The following is a 19153-nucleotide window of genomic DNA, read 5'->3' as shown; positions in this document are numbered from 1 at the left end:
TTCCTGCATATGCTTGTACAACACTTATTTTTACTCAGACTTTTACTGACCAGCGCATTCAAATCCAGTTCCTTCACACACACACACACACACACAGTCATGCAGAGCTGAATAGAAGTCCTGTGATTATTCTCTGGGGATAATCCTCAGTGAAGGGGGACCATGGTTACGCAGCGGGACCCGACAATGCAGAGAGCGGACAATCTTCTCCACGTGAGGCAGAGTGCGAAAATGAAATTATTCCTAGCTTCAAGCTGTGTTCTTTAACACATGTGCATTAAGGAGGGGGACATTCCGGGGGTTTGTTTCAACAGACGATTGTTTGGTTAAGAAAATAATCCCTGTGATGCTGCAAGGTGCATAACGTCAGCACATTAGCCAGGTGTGTGTGTTCCTGGCCACCTATTAGCTGGAGCATGAGACTAACTCTCAGTACTCGGTCAATGCCACATGCTTAGCAACACTCTTAAATCAAATAACACACATTTGCAGTGCAGTATTTGTCATAGAGTGACAGTTCTCATTTGACTCTCTGGAATCATAAACCACTCTCAGGTCCTCGAAGTTGGTAGAGCTGGCTGTTCACATCCATTTGCAGTGGCAGAAAGCAGCATCAAATGTAAATGGCCTTTTCTGGATGCGAGAGATGAGGAGGAAGATATATGGAGCTCTTTCCTCACCCCTTTTTCTTGTTTATGGAGCATAGCTCCAATGTGCCTCTTTGCGCATTCACCGTGGAGGAATCCTCCAGACGATTTTACTTCGTTCCACTTTGAAATGGCTGTTTAATCAGGGGGAACTAAGCACCAGGTGATGCCACATCCCATTCCTCACCACTGGATGGGCATCACTTTTCCTGCCTCCCTAAACCAAAGCCAAACAAGAGCTTGCTCTCAGTGCCAATGATATGTGACATAAGGATTTGGGGGACAGTGATAGTTGGTTGCTCTTGGCCCTGTGGCAATGTTATGGAGAGGTTGTGCCAGGATTGTCTGGCAACAAGGCTACTTGTTCCCCCTTCGGTGAGCTGAGAGGTAACACAGGATATGGGTAAGTGAGTTTATGGGGTCTTGCCAACAATAATTACCATAAACTCAGCCAATAGAAAAAGAAAGGGAAAGCTAATGGGAATAAGTGACAGTACACAGAGGCGAAAAGTTTTCTCACTCTTGCCATTTCCTTTCTTTATCTATTTTTTTCTGTACTACGCTATAACTCTGGGTTTTCCCCCACCTACTGTTTCTCTTGTAAATGATCCAGGCATTGAGAACAGTCGGGAGTGAGGATGATTACAGGGCAGTGTTAGGATGGAGATGAAAGGAAAGATGAAACGTGACCCTGTTGACCCCTGGACCAGTCCTCCTTTGGCCCACTCAAAGCAGTGGCTACAAAACAAGGGGACACTAATCCTTTCCAGGTGTTGCGCCAGCTTAGTGGGCACATGCAGACACGCATGTACCCATGGTACTGCGCAGCGGCAGGTCTTCGTACGGCAGTGGGAGAGAGGGAATGCAGGTGGCAGCTGGGATGCAAGGCGGCAGAGTAGGCATAGACACACACACACACCACAATGCTGTAATCCTGAAATATTGATGCTCTGTGCCATGGCTCATTGCAGGGCGCCTTGGCAATTCACCAGCTCCCTGCGGCACACAGACTAGAGACACCGGATCCATGTATATTGGGTTTCACTTTGTTATAGTTATTATGTATGTACATCTCTCATGCCGGATCAGAGCTTGTGGTCCAAGCGAAGGTGTTAGCCAATCATGATGTACTTCGACGCACCCCGGCCCTCCATTCAGCCACCTTCTTTTGTAATGCGATACATTTAAAGCTCAATAGCCGGACTGTGGGGGGGGGAAGAAATGAGTCCGGTCTTATTCCAGGCCAGAATAGGTTCACTTGGCATCAATCCAGCTGGATCATATAAAGGCTTTTAATTGGGTTTCTTGTATTAGGGTCTCATGGATTATTGTGGTAATAAAGACAGCCTGCAGATTGGGGCTATAGATTCCAGAGCGCAATTCATGTTCTGGCAATTATGTTTGTTTAACAAAGTCCTATTCATTAGGAGACACCGGGCTTTGTGAAGTGAATTTTTCATGGTCGTGGTAATCGCATTTGTGTGTGACACTTGCAGTGATAATCATGGCTTTGTGCTGCTTTTATTTATTTATTTACACTGTTTGTTTGCTTATTTGTTTTTCAGAACGGAGTCTGTGGCTGAGAAAATGCTAACAAATTGGTTCACTTTTCTGCTATACAAATTCCTCAAGGTGAGTTAGCTATTTAAATGTGAATGCATTGTGGGTGTGTAACCACATATTCAGGTCTGGGTGGCCCAAATGTAATAATTAAAAACCAACGATTGAAATTAAATATCAACCATTATTTTGAATAATCATCAGCAAAGAAAAGAGACTCACTCACCTTCAAAGTAATTTGGCACATGCACTGTTGAGCACAGAGAAGTCCTGCGGGAGCATTGGCAGTGATGCACTACAGGTGTTTGACAGAGTGGAGAGTGTCTGTCTAGTGTATAAATATGTGTTGGTGTGTATGTACATCTGTATGCGAGTGTGCCAGCATGCACTTTTAATCAAAGAGGGTTTAAAGTTGGCCAAGTCTCGCTGACTCCAGCGTTTCTTATAATGCGTTCGGTTCTTATAATGAGACGGTTGGCTAAGCAGGTGTTTCTCAATTCTACATATAGCACTGTGACCGTCAGCACCACTGCAGTCCTCTCTAGCACTTGTCATTAATCTCTTAATAAACACATCTGCTGCAATCAGAACATGGCATGTGCAATTTCAGAAATGTACAGAAATTTCCTGGATTCTGGAATGCACAAAGCAGGCAATAAATTCTGGAAGTCAAGGCTGTTTTGTCCAGTCTGGTTTAACGGATTAGACCTGAGTGAATGAAGCTGAAACATCACTCGAGAGCTTCAGGATTCATTTAAGCTTAAATTGGCCTGTACTGTAAGAGAAGGACTTTATTGTGACCTCATCCATGCGAAACCATAACATTATTATTGCAGTCACAAAACATTGATTTGAGTATTATTGAACAGTGCTTGACCAGCTGCCCAGACCACTAGTCATTTCTCATTTCAGCAAGCATATTCTAGCCAAATTCAGCTAGACACAGTACACTGCAGCTTAATGCCTTCCTCGGGGTCTTCAACGGGGGGTCTGCCTTGTTGTTTAATCTTAATGTGTTTTTTCTCTCTCTCAAAAATACTTCTGTTAACATGTTCAGCAAAATGTTTCATTGTCCCTCCCACATTAAAATGTATTTAGATGTAATGTAAAAAGTATTTGACTCTGTACATCAATAATGATATTTTTTTGTGGCTGCATATTGTCAATTTAATCATAACATAGTATGTAAATACATACAAAATACAAAAACTCCAGATCTAGTTGTGGTGTCAGTTGAAACTGACGCACTAGCACCAGAACTGTAAAGCTCCGTTCAAAATGTCTATTACTGTAACTGAATGATGGCCCACATTCTCTGTAGGTGGTTGGTGTGAAATTTAAGAGAGTGAAAGTGACAGAGTGCCTTTTTTTTCCTTGTGTAGGAGTGTGCAGGGGAGCCCCTCTTCTCTCTTTTCTGTGCCATAAAGCAACAGATGGAAAAAGGCCCTATCGACTCTATCACCGGAGAAGCCCGCTACTCACTCAGTGAAGACAAGCTCATCAGACAGCAAATTGATTACAAGACTCTGGTAAGGCTTGGATGACATGTTGGATGAGGCAAGGAAAGATGACCGGTTTTGGAAGGATAGAGAAGGAGAGGAGTAAACTAAAATAGGACTGAAGAAAAAGACAAGTATAAATGGGTGAGGAAGAGGCTAAGTAGCGTGAAAGTACCAAGAAGCAGACAGGTGTGCTGGTAGAGAGAAGAGTAAGGTAATTTGTTTGGGTTGATGCAGCAAGCAATGCCCACAGTCTTCATGCCTGACAGGGAACACACAGGCTTGTTAAGACCTTTGACCTGTCTGCTGTCCTGTGGTGATTGGCAGTGTTGTGTTCGGCTGGCCACTGTGACAGGCATGAGCTAAGCCTGTGTTGTCAGGGCTGCACGTATGCCAGGACGGGCTGTTTACAGGGAAAGCACGTCAGAATGCTAATCTGTATTCTGTACGAGACCTAAGAGAGAAAAAGAAAAAAGGGGAATGTGGCGACTAGTTTCGGCACTTGGCATTCGGCCCATTCCTCTGAACACCGCACTGATTTGATGACTGTAGGAGCTGTTTCAGCTTCATCATTCTGTCCTCACTTCCAAAACACTTAAACAGCTGCTGATACACCACAATACAAGCCACTACCAATAGTACATTCTGCCTTCCCTACCCTGGCCATTTGCTGGTTACATTATCAATCATTTCTTACGCAATAAGATACGAGAGGTTGTTATATTGACCAGTCAGCATCCACAACATTTTAACTGTATTGAAATCCCTCATACTGCTTTTTTTTCTTCTTCTACACACTTTTCTGCAATTCGTTTAACATACATACTCAAACTTTTTGAAGTACTTACAAGATAGATAGATAGATGTTCCTTACAGCCCATACACAGTGCATTTAATTGTATTGATTCTGGTTTTGGTTCTTCAGGAGAGTCCATTATACTGCTGGACTGTAAGTAAATGAGCTCTCTTGCGATTGTGTGCGATTATTTCATCATATAACAGGTGCCAACTTAGCCTCTATATGCTGTCTCTCTCATAAGGGCCTTTTTTTTTTACTGAACTTTGTAATTGTGTCTGATGATGGTGAAGGTACTGGTGGTGTTAATGACAGCTATCATCAGAGAAAGAGAATCTAACAGGAACTAAGATGAGGAGAATTAGTGTTAATAGCAGACTGGTGCAAGCTGGGGTGTGTGAGGTGACGACTCCCTCGGGGTGGCCAATAGACTTTTACACTTGTGCCGTTATACTTGCTGACTACGTTCACTCATTCAGAAATGACCCATACAGGTTTGACCAGAATACTGTCATACATCAGATCTTGTAGGTGTTAAATACAGATCCTAGATCAGTCACTCTGAGTTATGAACACAGAATTCAGTAGACATACTGTACGTGATACCAGCTCTCCATGGGGCCTGAATTAACTTTTTAACAGAATTTGCTCTTTTGTTTAAGGTTAAAATATTCAGCTTACATGCATGGATGTATTTTAGCATTCTTTATAATCAGCTGACACACAATACATTTCAAATCATGCAAAAAGATCATTTTACAGCCACATAAATATTCATGTGTTTCTCACGCATGTGCTAATTGGAATAATTCTGTTCTGTGTCATGTAGGTGGTGAACTGCATGCATCCAGACAATGAGAAGAGCCCAGAGGTGCAGGTGAAGGTGCTGAACTGTGACACAATCAGCCAGGTGAAGGAGAAGATCTTGGACGCCATCTACAAGAATGTTCCCTATTCGCACCGACAAAAAGCTTCTGACATGGACCTGGGTATGACAAGCATTATGCTATCTTTAGATGCCTTTACCCTTTAAAACTTTTACGCCTTCATTTGCCCTGGTCAGGGGATTTAGTGTGCGAATCAATGACTTTTGCGGTTTTGGAATGATGGGTGAAGTTGGTGATTGGTAGTCGTTACATCAATATTAGCCTTTGATTCACACTCAAGCTCACATCCTGTTATTTGTAATTTAACAGATAGGGTCCTGGGATAGAGGTTTTAGTAATAAAGTCCATAAATTTCCCTTTACTTGGCAATTTACTTGGATTCAAACCAGTAACCTTGAGATTATTAGCCCAATACTTTAAAAAAAACACTACAGTAGCAAAGTCAATATTACTTTCTTATTCAAAGAGATATATTGGACAAAGCAGAGGCAGTGCATCTAAAGATAAGTCGTTTACACAATCACATATAGCCAACAGGTTGTACACCTTTTTTGGGGGCGATTTGAACCAATAACTTTCAGATCACATGGCAGCTTTTACATCCTCCAACTCACTTCCAACAGCCAAATTTAAGCTTTTTACTTAAAAGGATAGTTCATCCAAAATTCTAAATTCTGCCATCAAAAGAAGATATTTATATATTTAGTTTATTTAAGATATTACTTGTGATTTTTTTTTTTTTTTTTTTTTTTTTCTCCCATTTCTCCCAATTTCAAAGCCATACAGGTTTGAAATGACATGATGGTTAGTAAGTGATGACAGAATATTTAATTTTGGGCAAACTGCCTCTTAAAGAGAATAAAGTTAATTTGGGATGCAAGTGACTCCAAAGTTGATCACTACTTACTTCTGGGGTTTGAACAAAGCAACCTTCGTATTACAACCCCCGTACTTTTACCACTAAGCCACTGCTGCCTCCATGCATGCGTGAAACGTACATGTTGATAAACAAATATCAGCTGTGCTCGAGTTTATTTATACACGACTAATTGACAGGTGGGAGCAAACTAGCCAGACTGATCCGCATAGAGCTATTTTTTCACAGATTCCAGAATCGGATTGTTTATGCTGTACACTCCTCGTTCCACATTGACTAGACTGAGCTGTTTTTTGCAAATAGCATATTTCTCAAGCCATGGCCTATTGCTAGTCTATCCATTAGGGAATGGAACCATGATAAGTGAAGAAATAATTTTACCCTCTTTTGACAGCCTCTCCTGTGTAAAATGCTTCATGGGCCCCGTGGGGCAAGTGTGTTGTTATATTATTGTTTTATTAGGGGGGAGAATTGGACAATGTCTGAGGGAGTGTGTGCGAGTGTGTTGTAAGATAAAGCAACGGGCGTCCCCGGATGAGAGGAGGCATCTCGGCATTCCGTAAACGGATCTCAGTGTCTCCTGTGCACCGGCACACTCTCTGGCCCGATCCGGAGGCCAGATAAAGATAATGGGTAATAGGAATGAGGTAGCCTCCATCTCCTCGATCCCTCTGAGACAGATTGGACCGGAGTGTTTCTGTTTTTAATTCTCTCTGTCACAGTCCCCTGAGGGCAGGGATGGAGGGAGGGAAGAATGAGAAAGTGATGCAGACAAATCAATGCACTTCAGCCAATCCCAGTCTCTATTTTAACAATTTCTTTGGCTTGATTCTCTATCCAGCTATATCCTGCTGCTGTCGTTTTTGCTCCTGTTCTTTTTTATTTTCGGCAAAACACTTAAGATTACGTGGTTACACGTTACTACATGTACTTACTATAGAAATAACAGTAAATTATGCATAATTACAAGTAACTAACCCTAAACCAAAACCGTAAGTACGTAGTGAGTACTGTAGTTAAGTACATGTAGTTAATTAAAATGACTCAGTACTTAAGTACAATGTAACTACATCACCTTAAAATAAAGTGTAACCTTATTTTAATTTATTTTCCGTCCCTTTTCCTTTTATTCGCTTTCTTATTTTAGTCTGTTTTTTGGTTTTCTTTTCCTTTTTGTTTGTTTTCAAAAACTTTTCTCTTATTGTTTCTTAATTTTTTCCTTTTTTGTCTTTTGTTCTTTTTGTTTTTAGTTTCTGTTCTCTTTGTTTCTGTTTCTCTTATTCTTTTAGTTTTTTATTCTTCTCTCTGTTTACTCTTCTGTTTGCACTTCAAGCCTAGGCTCATTTGCATGTTTATAGACAGTACTGTTGTGAGATATAAAACAATGGTCGGGCGTCTCCTGGAGATTTGAAGTTATTCTCATCACCCAGAGACATGTTTCATCATCCTGCTTGTGATTGCAGTTTTGCTTCTCTGTTTGGGATCAGAGCAAAAGTTAGCAGCAGGCGGTGTGAAGAGGCCTCACTCCTCTTGCGTTCCAATCATACATTTATTTGCAGCAGAGGGGAGTCCAAAACAAAAGAACAAGAAAGACGTCTCTCTTGTTCCTGGCCATGTTTTCCGTACATCACATTACAAAGGGATATGTTTATTTCATTCAGCTCTGATACCCATCTCATCACAGTTTCACATTGCTGTTTTTGCTGAGGCTGCAGACAGTGGCTGGTGTGTGCTGAGGGGAGGGTGGGAGAATATCTTCGCATTTTGTTGTGCATCTCTAGTTCAGTAACTACAATAAGAGCAAGCTCAGCAGGAGGCTTAACGTGGTCGATCAGGGCCGTTTGGGCACAAGATGCTCGACCCACTACAGATAAAAAAGGAAGTGGCTTTCAGCAGTGGCTGTAATCACGCCCATCGACGCCCATCGATCCACTGGCCACGAAGGCCCAGCTCTCTAACAAAGGGCAGAAGAGATTAATTTACCTTTCCTTTCCTTCCTCTCTTTCTCAAATGCTTCTTCACGTACCCTTATTTTCTCTCTCGCTTTCATTTCTTTCTCCTCCTCTCTCTTAGTATAGACTTTGTCCCTTTCCTCTTTTCTGTTTCCGTCTTAAGTTAAAAAAGTGTGGTTTTGAGCTCCGCTTTTTTTTTTTTCTTCAAAGCTGAAGAAAGAGAATCAATTTTAAGATTACTATATGCTATAAATACCAGCATATTTATCACCACAAGAAGTTTTTGTACTAACACTAAGATATGCATAAAATTGTCTAGTGTCTGCTTGAGTCCGGAAGCTTAGTGGCTTAATGCACTGAAAATATTTAAATAAGGAAAATAACTTTTGTAAAGTAGCTGTATGTAGTTTTTGTGTTAAAATACTTCCTATCTCAACTTAACAGACAACTCTAAGATAATCTCTTTAAAAAAGAGAATGATTTAATGCAAAATACCTTGTTCACTAGGGCCAAATGACATTGTATCATTGAATTATGCACTTTCTGTAAAAATGGGTTGAAATGATCTCTATTGTGAAAAGTGACATGCACATAAACGTGAATTGAATTGAATTGAATTGGTTCTGCTGCACTTTCAATATTACTGTATTAAACATTGGATTTAACTTCTTTGTGTTATCTCGTTGCAGAGTGGCGTCAAGGCAGAGTGGTACGAGTCATCCTTCAGGATGAGGATGTTACCACAAAGATCGAGGCTGACTGGAAAAGACTCAACATACTGTCTCATTACCAGGTAAGATCTTGTATGTGGACTATTCACTTCTAGGTAAACTCACTCCTGTAATGGGGCGTTCAGTATGCAGGTTTGTCATACAGTCAGAGGTCCAAGACATGAATGCTTCAGAGCGGTAGAAATCTGCATTCTCTCTTCTTTGTATCGTCTCTACCATCCCTTTTCATGTGAGAAAGATTATCAAAGAGGTTTTGGTGTTGGCTGTTTTCTACTCAAACCGTCTGCCATCACAAAGGATTTAAGCCTATGAAATCTACCTTAAATCAGAAGGAGGATGAGCATTGCTGTTTTCTATTTAAAGCAGCATCTCCAGATGTCCCAGTACATTTAATCTGACAGCAGTGGGATGCAGGTGCAGGTGGAGCTGTTGTCTGACACCCGGGTTAGATGATCTAGCTAATGACTTTTGATAAACAGCTCTCTGTGTGATGTGAGTTTTGGCGTGGGCTTTCAATAATAGCGCAGATTCTGACAGAGGAACTAATACTGGAACAAAGAGATTTGAATGTGAGATGAATGTGTTTTATGAGGCTCAGAAGTGTAATGCTCTATTAATGTTTGTCTCAGATGTAACAAGGAACCTTTATAAGGTAATTAGTACAAAAAAAGCTGAGCAGAGAAAAGGTTTCTATGATGGTAATTGCTTTTGGTTTGTGTGTCTTAGTTGATCTTGTTTAGGGAAACATACACACTATTAACATTCATTGCATCTCAGCCTTATCGAGGACCCTTTTGCCCCCATCGACCTCTATAATAGGGTTCAGTCAAGGCACTTCCAGGTCATTTCGAATGCCGAGTCTGACTGACAGATCTCTTACGTGGTGGACAGGGACCATTGAGTTTCAGAGGTCAGGTATGGCAATGCTGTCTCAGCAGGGGACTGATAAAACCTGTCTATCTGCAATTATATAAACACTTAAAGTGTGAAGAACCCCAGACTATCTGTTAGGCTGGGCGGGGCAGTTTAGGCTGGATAGGAGACAGGCGGCGCTTCATTACAGTGTAAATAATTTCCTTCATAAGCCGCCTTCCAAATGAGCTTTTTGAGAGAGAGGAGTCTGCACAGTACTTAAATTAAATGTCACGGGGCGGCGCATGGGTGCAGGGCTGCAAGCGGCAGGATGGATTAGCTGTTGATTGGAATCGGAGATGAGATAATGAAGACAGAAGTTAATTCATTTTCAGTCGGGGAGGGCATGCTATCCTTGACAAAAAAGCTATCAGACACCCTAAGCCTGTTAAAGTTGCTGAAGAGGGGGAATAGACATTCCGTGAACCCCTGTACCATATTCCATTTCTTCATTTCAGTCCTTGCACCACATACATGTTCATGACTGACTTACTTTCATTCCTTCCTCTGTAATGCCACAAATTCCCTAGTTTAGTGTAGTACACAATGTAAAAAGTCATAAAGTGCTGATATGCCTGTCATGAAGCATCCTCTGTGCATTTCTAATGTATATCTCAAGTCATCTTTGATACTTTACTCCAAATCAAGGTGCTACAAAATGCATCAGGCTCTGACATTAATCCTTTGATGTCTCCTTGGGAAGCTTCACATTGGGGTTGTATAAGCCCCATCTCAGATATCTGATGTGTCTGAATGCTATCACAGAGACTCTCTTAAAGCGTAAACTTGCTCGCAGAGGAAAGATAAAAGATAAAATATCTGCTGTTTTCTAAAAAGCCCCTTTTCATGGAAATATAGCCCTTGTCTTTCACACAGACATTCACCTACACTGAGGTCTGTTTTGATTCCATTGAAGTAAGGACAGCTATCGGCAGCAGTAAACGAAGATGGCTTCACGGGGATTTAGTCCTGGGAGAAAAGAGGTTAAGGGTGTAAGAATAATGTCCTAATGGTCTGTAAAGCCCATATTCTCCCTCCCTCACTGGTTTCATGTCCCTGTGCAGTTCTGAGCCCACACCATCTAGATCTACAAAGTCACCTCAATTAACCCTGTAAGTGCCGCAGGCATTCCAATAGCAAATTATGTAGATGGAGGGGTGTCCAGTTGGGGAGTAGAGGCCCCCACGTGTTAATTGAATTTGGCTTGCTAAGGCTTACTGTGCTTAGTAGTTGCTGAGGCATATAGTTAAATAGCCAGGCCCATCCCACCAGAAAAGACTTATTGAAATGGAAGCAGATTATCCCATCTTGTCCTCATTCATGCAGTTAAACATTTACCTGAGAAATTGATGAGTTTGACCAATAACCCAAACCCAACCATTATGATGCTGAAGACATCATACTTGTTTACAACTATTTTTAAAGAGGTCTGAATTGTAGATATATTGTGTGTTTTTTGTAAGTTGTCTATGATAATCTTTGTTTCTGTGTCTGCAGGTGTCTGATAATGCTGTGGTAGCTCTCGTTCCAAAGCAGGTCACCGCATACAACTCTGTAAACAACTCTACTGTCTCCAGAACCTCTGCTAGCAAATATGGTTTGTGTTTGTCAACTCCTTTATTCTTTTTCTTATTTTAGAATGCATTCATATCTCCAAAACAAAACACATAGCACACAAAATATAAAACATTAATAATTTACTGACTAAAGTTTCTAAAGCAGGGCAGGGTAACATTCCACCTAAGCTGCACGGAGAACAGGAAAGGAGTTTAAAAAATAGTTTTGTCATCTCATAGGGAGGTAAGAGAAAAGCATAAGTTAAATGTGTAGCATCACAAAAGGGAACAGGAACGAAGCTCAAACGGAATTACGCGGAGAGAGCCGAGATATTCAGGCAGCATACAAAGGTAAAAGCAGAGAAAATGAGTCTCTTTGCACTTGACTTTCCTCCTGAGACTCTGAATCCGTCCCTGTCATTCGCCCGCCATCAGTCCCTTGTACGATTGGGTATGATAAAGCTCAAGATCAAAGCTCAGGCCCGTCCAAGCACTCCCCCTACACATCAAATAGACCATTAATATAATCTCATCTCCATATACTTCCCTGCACTCTAAATGAGCCATAAAGAAGAGAGATAGGGAGTGTGACAGATGGGAAAGACAAGAAAATAAAATGCCACACATCACTTCACTCTTTCAGAATTACCTTCAAACAACATGGAAGTTCTTCAAACAGGCCGAGCAAAAGACCCCTTTTGAACCGTCTGGGTATGATGGAAAGATATCGTGAAAAGAAAGTGATCTTTGTGAGGCTGCGTTATTAATCAAATCTCCACCAAGTATAGGCTAGGTTCACACAGTTAGTGTTTATGATTGACAAATTGTAAAAAGTATTCTGAGGTAGTGTGAATGTTGTAACAGTGAATGCAAATATATACGCACACTCACATTCCTTTCTAATTCCTTTTATCTTATTTGTCATCCCTTCTTGTCTGTCTTTTTCTGAAGGTGTTTTTGTCTTTCTTTATCAGTTTCCTTTTCCTCTTCTCTCTCTCTCTGTCTCTTTCCCCTGGAGAGATTGATTTCTGTTGCATCTGCCACTGTGAACCGTTTTTTATCTTACCAAATCAGGCCTTTGCCAATCAATTTTTTTTCACGCTGTGTAAACATTCATCGAGTTCTGTGTTTTTTTTTAAATGTCATGGCTGATCTCTCCCTATTGGCTGAAGCATGAATATTTCATCTGGCCTGACACCTGTTCGATTTTGTGTCCGCCAAAGTGAGCGAACACGCACGTCCACCTGAGAGAAAGCATGGAAGAGAGAAAGGGATAAAAAATTAAGCATCCATATGTTCTAAATGATTAATATCCAATGTCCAGTACTGCACAACAAAAGGCAATGTGTTTTGTACAGATAGGAAGAGATATGAACAGCTGCACGGGACATTTGTCAGCAGAGGAAGATCGAGGAACCGCCATCTGATGGGTCTTTGTCTTTTCCCTCCAACAGAAAACATGATCAAGTACACGGGCAGTCCGGACAGCCTCCGTTCCCGCACACCTATGATCACACCTGACCTGGAGAGCGGCGTTAAGGTGTGGCATCTGGTAAAGAACCATGAGCACGGAGACCAGAAGGAGGGAGACCGTGGCAGCAAGATGGTCTCTGAGATCTACCTGACCAGGCTGTTGGCCACCAAGGTAAGCTCTGCCGGCATTTGTCAATGTTGTCAATGCATCTTATCCTTTCTAGAAACATATAAACCTTCTAGAATGAGGCCACAGTGTCAAATGGTTCATGTTTATGCTATTTGCTCCAAACTGCAGTTGGTCCAGCTTTCACTTAGAATTTTCTGCAGAGCTAGTAAACAGATGGTTAAACTTGGATGTGAAGTCCCCTGTCCATGTTTTCTTTAGGGCTAATGCTGGGAAATGAAAGTACTGGGAAGTAAATCTGCTTCTTGCAGAACACACTGTATGTGTGTCTGTGATTCTGACCTCCAAGAAATATTCCCGATGTAACCAAGCAGGAATGGTTTTCACAAGACTTTTTTTCGAACACACACATGCACAAATGCCCTGGTGATTATCCGACTGCGCTTGCAGACTGTGTGTCATATTTTTAGATGGATTATTTCTGTGAAATAACCAGTTTATCACAGACACCATCTTTCTTGGTGAAAAATGATTGGTGTGACGGCACTGTAATTGACTGTTTGGCTTTCACCCCTGCAATAAATACCAGTGATCTGCCTGGGGTGCTGACGCCTTTCACATTCGGTCTATCAGTGTCTCTGAGGATGGGCGAGCTTTACCTTTTTTCATCTCCCTCCATTATGCCAGGCTTTATTTAATCTTTCTTCCTCTCTCTTTTCCCCTCTTTCTGTTTGCATTTACACAAATGTTCTTTCCTCACCTGTCTGGAACGAGATCACTTGAAGTTTAATGCTTCTCTGACTACCAGCCTGTGTCTGATAGCATGCTTTTAAGTGTGCTGTAATGACCAGGTACATTTCAAACGCCTGCAAATAGCCACTTTGCTTTCTGGGCGACTAATGATGATGTCAGTCGTCACACAGGGTGACACCTGCCAGAACCCTTGCAGTCATCCCTGTCGCCAGCCTCCTGCAGCTGTCTCCGCGTTGATACAGGGCGCGAGTGAGAAATATGTATTTTCATCTTCATAGGGAAAAGATAAGCTGTCATGGATCTGGGACACAGTAGAATTATTGTTGTGATTGTCAGCTAACGGGATTTTTTTCTTCTTCCTCGCCGACTCTTGCCGTCTGCTCAAACGGAAATAGGATTGTGTGTGCTGTGCCTTGTGCACACCTCATCCGGACGTGAAGCCGGTGCTGGCTGCAAGATACGGGCGGCGCTTTTTGATACTCTTTCTTTTTCCTCTCTCTCTCTCTCACTCACTCTTCCATGCATCCTATCAGTTCTTTCATTACAAGTGGATTAGATTCTGTCGTCTTCTCTCCTTCTTAGACTCACCGCCATTAAATCAAATTAGGGTCAATGGTGCGGGTTGGACGTTAATCCATCCGCACAAAGCAGCTTAGGTAGAATCGCTTCCGTTACGTGATATTAAAGGTGAACTTCAAAGTAACACTTTCACTATCAAAGAGCTTGATTCAGGAATGCTGGTTTCATTGGTGGGATTACTGACAGCTGGCCAAAAACACTTACATAAACACAGACAGCTGTTGTCATTACTAAATATCAGGAAGACTCATATATGAACAGTCTCTGTAATACTGACAACACCAGTTTGTTTAAGTCATTGAATCAAAGCATAGGGACAGAGAGGATGGGATGGGATGGATGAAAATTAACCCTCTTCTCCATTCTTTGTGGTTCCTCAGGGCACTCTACAGAAGTTTGTGGATGACCTGTTTGAGACCATCTTCAGCACAGCACACAGAGGAAGTGCCCTTCCTCTTGCTATCAAGTACATGTTTGACTTCCTGGATGAGCAGGCCGACAAGCACAGCATTCACGACCCGCACGTCAGACACACATGGAAGAGCAACTGGTAAGTTGTCTAAACATACATTCATATTCATTATTGTATTCAAATTTTTTTATTAATTAATATAAAAACATTTTTTATATATATATATATATATATAAAAATAAATTGTCTGATTGTTATTATAGTTATATGTATATATGTTAAACTATAATAACAGTCAGACCCATACGAGCAGACATCTTGATATCCCTTCCCTGATGTAGCTGATGTTACCGTGGACAATGAGTATGAGAGAAATTAATAACACTCGTTTCCAAATTAATTTCACCCAACCAATTTAAAGCCACGTCCCCATGGTGGAAGGGGGTTGTGGGGGTTAAATAAACAACTAGCAGATCCAGTGAGAAGGGAAGAGGGGATGAGATGAGAGGGTGGAGTGGATGAGAGGGGAAAGGAAAGCTTGGCACTACATTTAATGAGTGGTAATCTATCATTAGCCTCTGCCAGCGTCCCATCACGCATCACCCCAAAGGGGCTGTGGGGGATGAAGTGATGATATTGATGTGAGGGCACGGCAGGGAGGCGGTGGGTAAAGTCCCCTATTTACTCTGTTTTATAGACCTAATTTCCCCCATCTCCCCCCGCAGTGTGTTTCAGGGCCATTTGAGAGTGTTAAGTGTTTTTGGAGAGCACAGAGGGTCACTCTTGCATTACACATTAATGGAATCGTTCTCACAAAGAGTGGAACGTTTAATAGCGATTTATCATCTCGCACTCATTGCCAGGCATGACATCCCGATGCCATTCTGGTGTCTCTGATATTTTTTAATGTGCGTGAGAGGGTCTTCTACAGAACTAATGCACTGCTACCCAGCTTTTGCTGACAACTAATGTCTCTCACAGAGAACGAAATAGCTCTATTTTCAGATATTGCACACAAAACAACAGGCTCAGCTTTATCTATGTGGCTAGATGTACTGCTGGCAACACACAGGCCATTAATTGGGCCAACGCTGTGTGTGGGGCATATTTGCTGTCTGTAGAGGATTTTAACACTTTAAAGCTAAATGCTTTAGGCTATGAAAGCACAGCCATAATCATTATTTTGTTTACAACCTGTTAGCATTTGCTTATCAATTCTCTTTACCAATTATTATTGTTCTGAATGGGATTTTTGTGTATTTGCGTAGGGTGTACTAAGGGGTTACTCATTTTGATTGATTTTGCAAAAGAGACATTTCTAGATCCAGATGGCAACTTAAGATGTCCAAGTCTCTTCCTTATCCTCTTATTTAAGTGTGTCCTACACAAACACTTCTTTAATATTAGTAGCGAGAATAACAGTCTAGACCACCCAAATCAAGTATTTCAGCACAAAAACATTCATCTACTTGAACCAAGCACAATTTAACCTTTTTAAAGAGCTGAAAGAATTTTTCAAACAGAATTGTGACCATTTGCACAGTTATCTGATTCACGTGGGTGAATCTCATGAACATCTAGACTGACTTTTATCAAACCCAAAAGAATTTATTCAAGCAAATCACAACCTAAATGATGGATTCCCCAGTTTGTTACAAATCACGTTTTCAAATGCATCAAAGGATGCCTTAAGCATCAGATCTTTAACCAAAGCCAGGCAGAGATGGATTGCTGATGGACGAGACTCTTGTGAATCATCCATCATGTTATTGTCAGTCTTGTGACTGGGCGAGGGTTGGGCGGTACAGAGTAGAAGCTGTCAGTGCAGATACAGATAATCAAAGCAGGTTGTTTGGCTTGGCTAAATTAACTCTTAGTTGAGAAAGTACTAAATGCAGATGAACAGAATAAATTCTATTGCAGGATGCTCACACTAACAGTGATTTTCAGTGAAAGAATGACTGAACGTCATTCTTTTCGATGAGGTGGAAATTTGACATAAGTGACAATGCAAAAAAGTTAAGCAGAGTTCACCTATGCAAATTCTAAGTGATGGATTGCAGTGACTACCAATGAAAGTGTGATTCACCTCCCAATATGGTTACATACTGCTGTAATCCATACAAAAAAACAACATTACAGTGACTTGGTGACCTCCAACTGTCATTGTGAGCGCACCGTTACATTATCATACATACAGACTCAACACTCTTCCATGTCCAGACAGATAAATGGGTATTGTAAGTAAGGATGTGCAAAAGTACATATTTTCAAAATAGACTTGGGTTGCATGAACAAATAGTCAATTAATTGGTGAAGTTACAAGACTCGTTTCTAGATAAATATCACTAAACAACTAGTCAGTTGTCGGGGGACTAAATTATTTTTTGAACCTTGAAGATATACAAGACATTATTTTTAGGCTGAACATTTTTGTTCCCTAGGACATCAGAACCATCCCACACGTTACAAATCTTTCTACCTTTACACGAAAAAACAGACACAAGAAACCCAAAAAGACTGACAGTAGAATATGAGGCTTTTCCCAGAGAGAGCTGCGCTGAGCTGAGTTCTATATTTAGCTGGGATCTAGTCCATCCAGACATCATTCCCATCTCCTGATCCACTCACTCTCTCCACTGACTGAGAGCTCTCTCTAAAGTATGGCGCTTTAGTCACGTCCTGCTTTTTGTCCTGTACAGAGAACATAATCTTGACAGAGGCCAGCTGTGGCAGGTTTATGAGGGTGTCGACTCGTTGTTACAGCATTGATATCCTTTTGATAGAATGCAGATAATCCCAGTTGATTCTGTCTGATTAAATTGGTAGTCATAATGCATGGTTTGCTCCCTAAATCCTCTTTGGTGCAGTTGTTATTGTTAAATGAATTCAGATGGCAACAGAGAAGGGGCTTCTATGGAAAAGCTTTTGTTGACGGTTTTCTCTCTCTCTCTTTCACTTTGATGTGAAACTCTGCATCCATTTCACTGCAGTGTCCTTTCTTATTCCCTCATGTCCTCTCCTCAGTTTTTGTTATCTAAGACAAAACCAAAGCCATCTTGAAAACTAATGAGAACTCTGCAGTCTCAGAAACAAGCACACAAAGTCCCAGACTAAACACCATCTGTGACACGAGACGCGCATTCGCCCATACACCTAGGGTCTAGGCTAAGTTGATTTCACTTTAGCACAAATGGGCCGGAGTATAAAGTAGCCTTGTATACATTTATTGTTTTAGACAGGTGCACGATTGCAGGGCAGCGCACAGATACAAACAAACTAATATGAGATATATCAGTAAAAGCCTGGCATAAGTGCTCATAAACCCATTCCAAGCTAGAAAAACTGAATCTAAATTAAAATGATTTCATTTAACAATATCATTCCATTATCTATTCAATATATATTTAAGTAACTTATATGCATTAAAAGAGCTTTTCAAAATAAAAGAATAGCACTAAACCACATCCCTTGCTCTCCACAGTCTACCTCTACGGTTTTGGGTGAACGTGATCAAGAACCCACAGTTTGTGTTCGACATCCATAAGAGCAGCATCACGGACGCCTGTCTGTCTGTGGTGGCTCAAACCTTCATGGATTCGTGCTCGACGTCAGAGCACCGCCTGGGCAAAGACTCCCCATCTAACAAGCTGCTGTACGCCAAGGACATTCCCAGCTACAAGAGCTGGGTGGAAAGGTGAGCAAGAAAATGTTTGCAAGATCTAGAAAGAAAAAATCTTAGACACAAAGTGACTGAACAGCCAAACCCAAAGACCAACACAGCCTGACAAACCCATATCAGAAAGAGTCAAATTAAAGCTGTAAACCTGTGGTTTGCATGAATTTAAAGTCTCTGTGTGAAGCGATCAGGTAGAAACAAGAAGAAACTGTTCGAGTGCTTTAGTGTGTGTGTGTGTGCGTGCACCAGTGTTGAGGAAAGTTACTTTTAAAAGTAATGCATTACAAACAGGCTGTGCTGCCATTCTGGATCGCAAAATAATAGGATGTAGGAGTGCATAACACTCTTACTTCAGCAATAAAATAAAACAAACATAATGTTTATCTAAAGTCATTTTTGCTTATTCCTATGGTTGAATTGGATCATCGAAGGCCAGCAGCAAATACATTGTTTAATAAAGTGAGATTAAATACATAAAGTGAGTAACTCAGATATTTTATTGTAAATTTAAAAGTAATGTGTTACTTTACTAGTTCCTTAAAAAAAGTGATCTGATTACGTAACTTGCGTTAGTTGTAATGCGTTACCCCCAACACTGGTGTGCACTTGTGAACATTTTTTATCAGAGGAGATGCAAAGATACTGTGTTTGTGTGGGTATTGTTATGAATAAGAGCCAAAACATTTATTATGTCCTGCAGGTATTGTGTGTGT

The 19153-nt window shown here is 41.1% G+C and overlaps 1 protein-coding gene across 2 annotated transcripts in view; it reads left to right on the top strand.

The window, feature by feature from the left end:
• plxna4 (plexin A4) overlaps positions 1 to 19153 on the top strand; it is a 211875-nt gene that overhangs the window by 185233 nt on the left and 7489 nt on the right. For both annotated transcript variants that reach the window (XM_084408408.1, XM_084408409.1), the window contains 8 exons: positions 2213 to 2279; positions 3590 to 3736; positions 5332 to 5491; positions 8908 to 9011; positions 11359 to 11458; positions 12872 to 13062; positions 14730 to 14899; positions 18246 to 18458. In XM_084408408.1, coding sequence (XP_084264534.1) covers positions 2213 to 2279; positions 3590 to 3736; positions 5332 to 5491; positions 8908 to 9011; positions 11359 to 11458; positions 12872 to 13062; positions 14730 to 14899; positions 18246 to 18458 — 1152 coding nt within the window. The remainder of the gene's footprint in view (positions 1 to 2212; positions 2280 to 3589; positions 3737 to 5331; positions 5492 to 8907; positions 9012 to 11358; positions 11459 to 12871; positions 13063 to 14729; positions 14900 to 18245; positions 18459 to 19153) is intronic.

This window comes from Rutilus rutilus (assembly GCF_951802725.1).
Source record: "Rutilus rutilus genome assembly, chromosome: 4".
In the NCBI taxonomy this organism is placed as follows: Eukaryota; Metazoa; Chordata; class Actinopteri; order Cypriniformes; family Leuciscidae; genus Rutilus; species Rutilus rutilus.
This window is presented reverse-complemented; position numbering and strand designations above follow the sequence as displayed.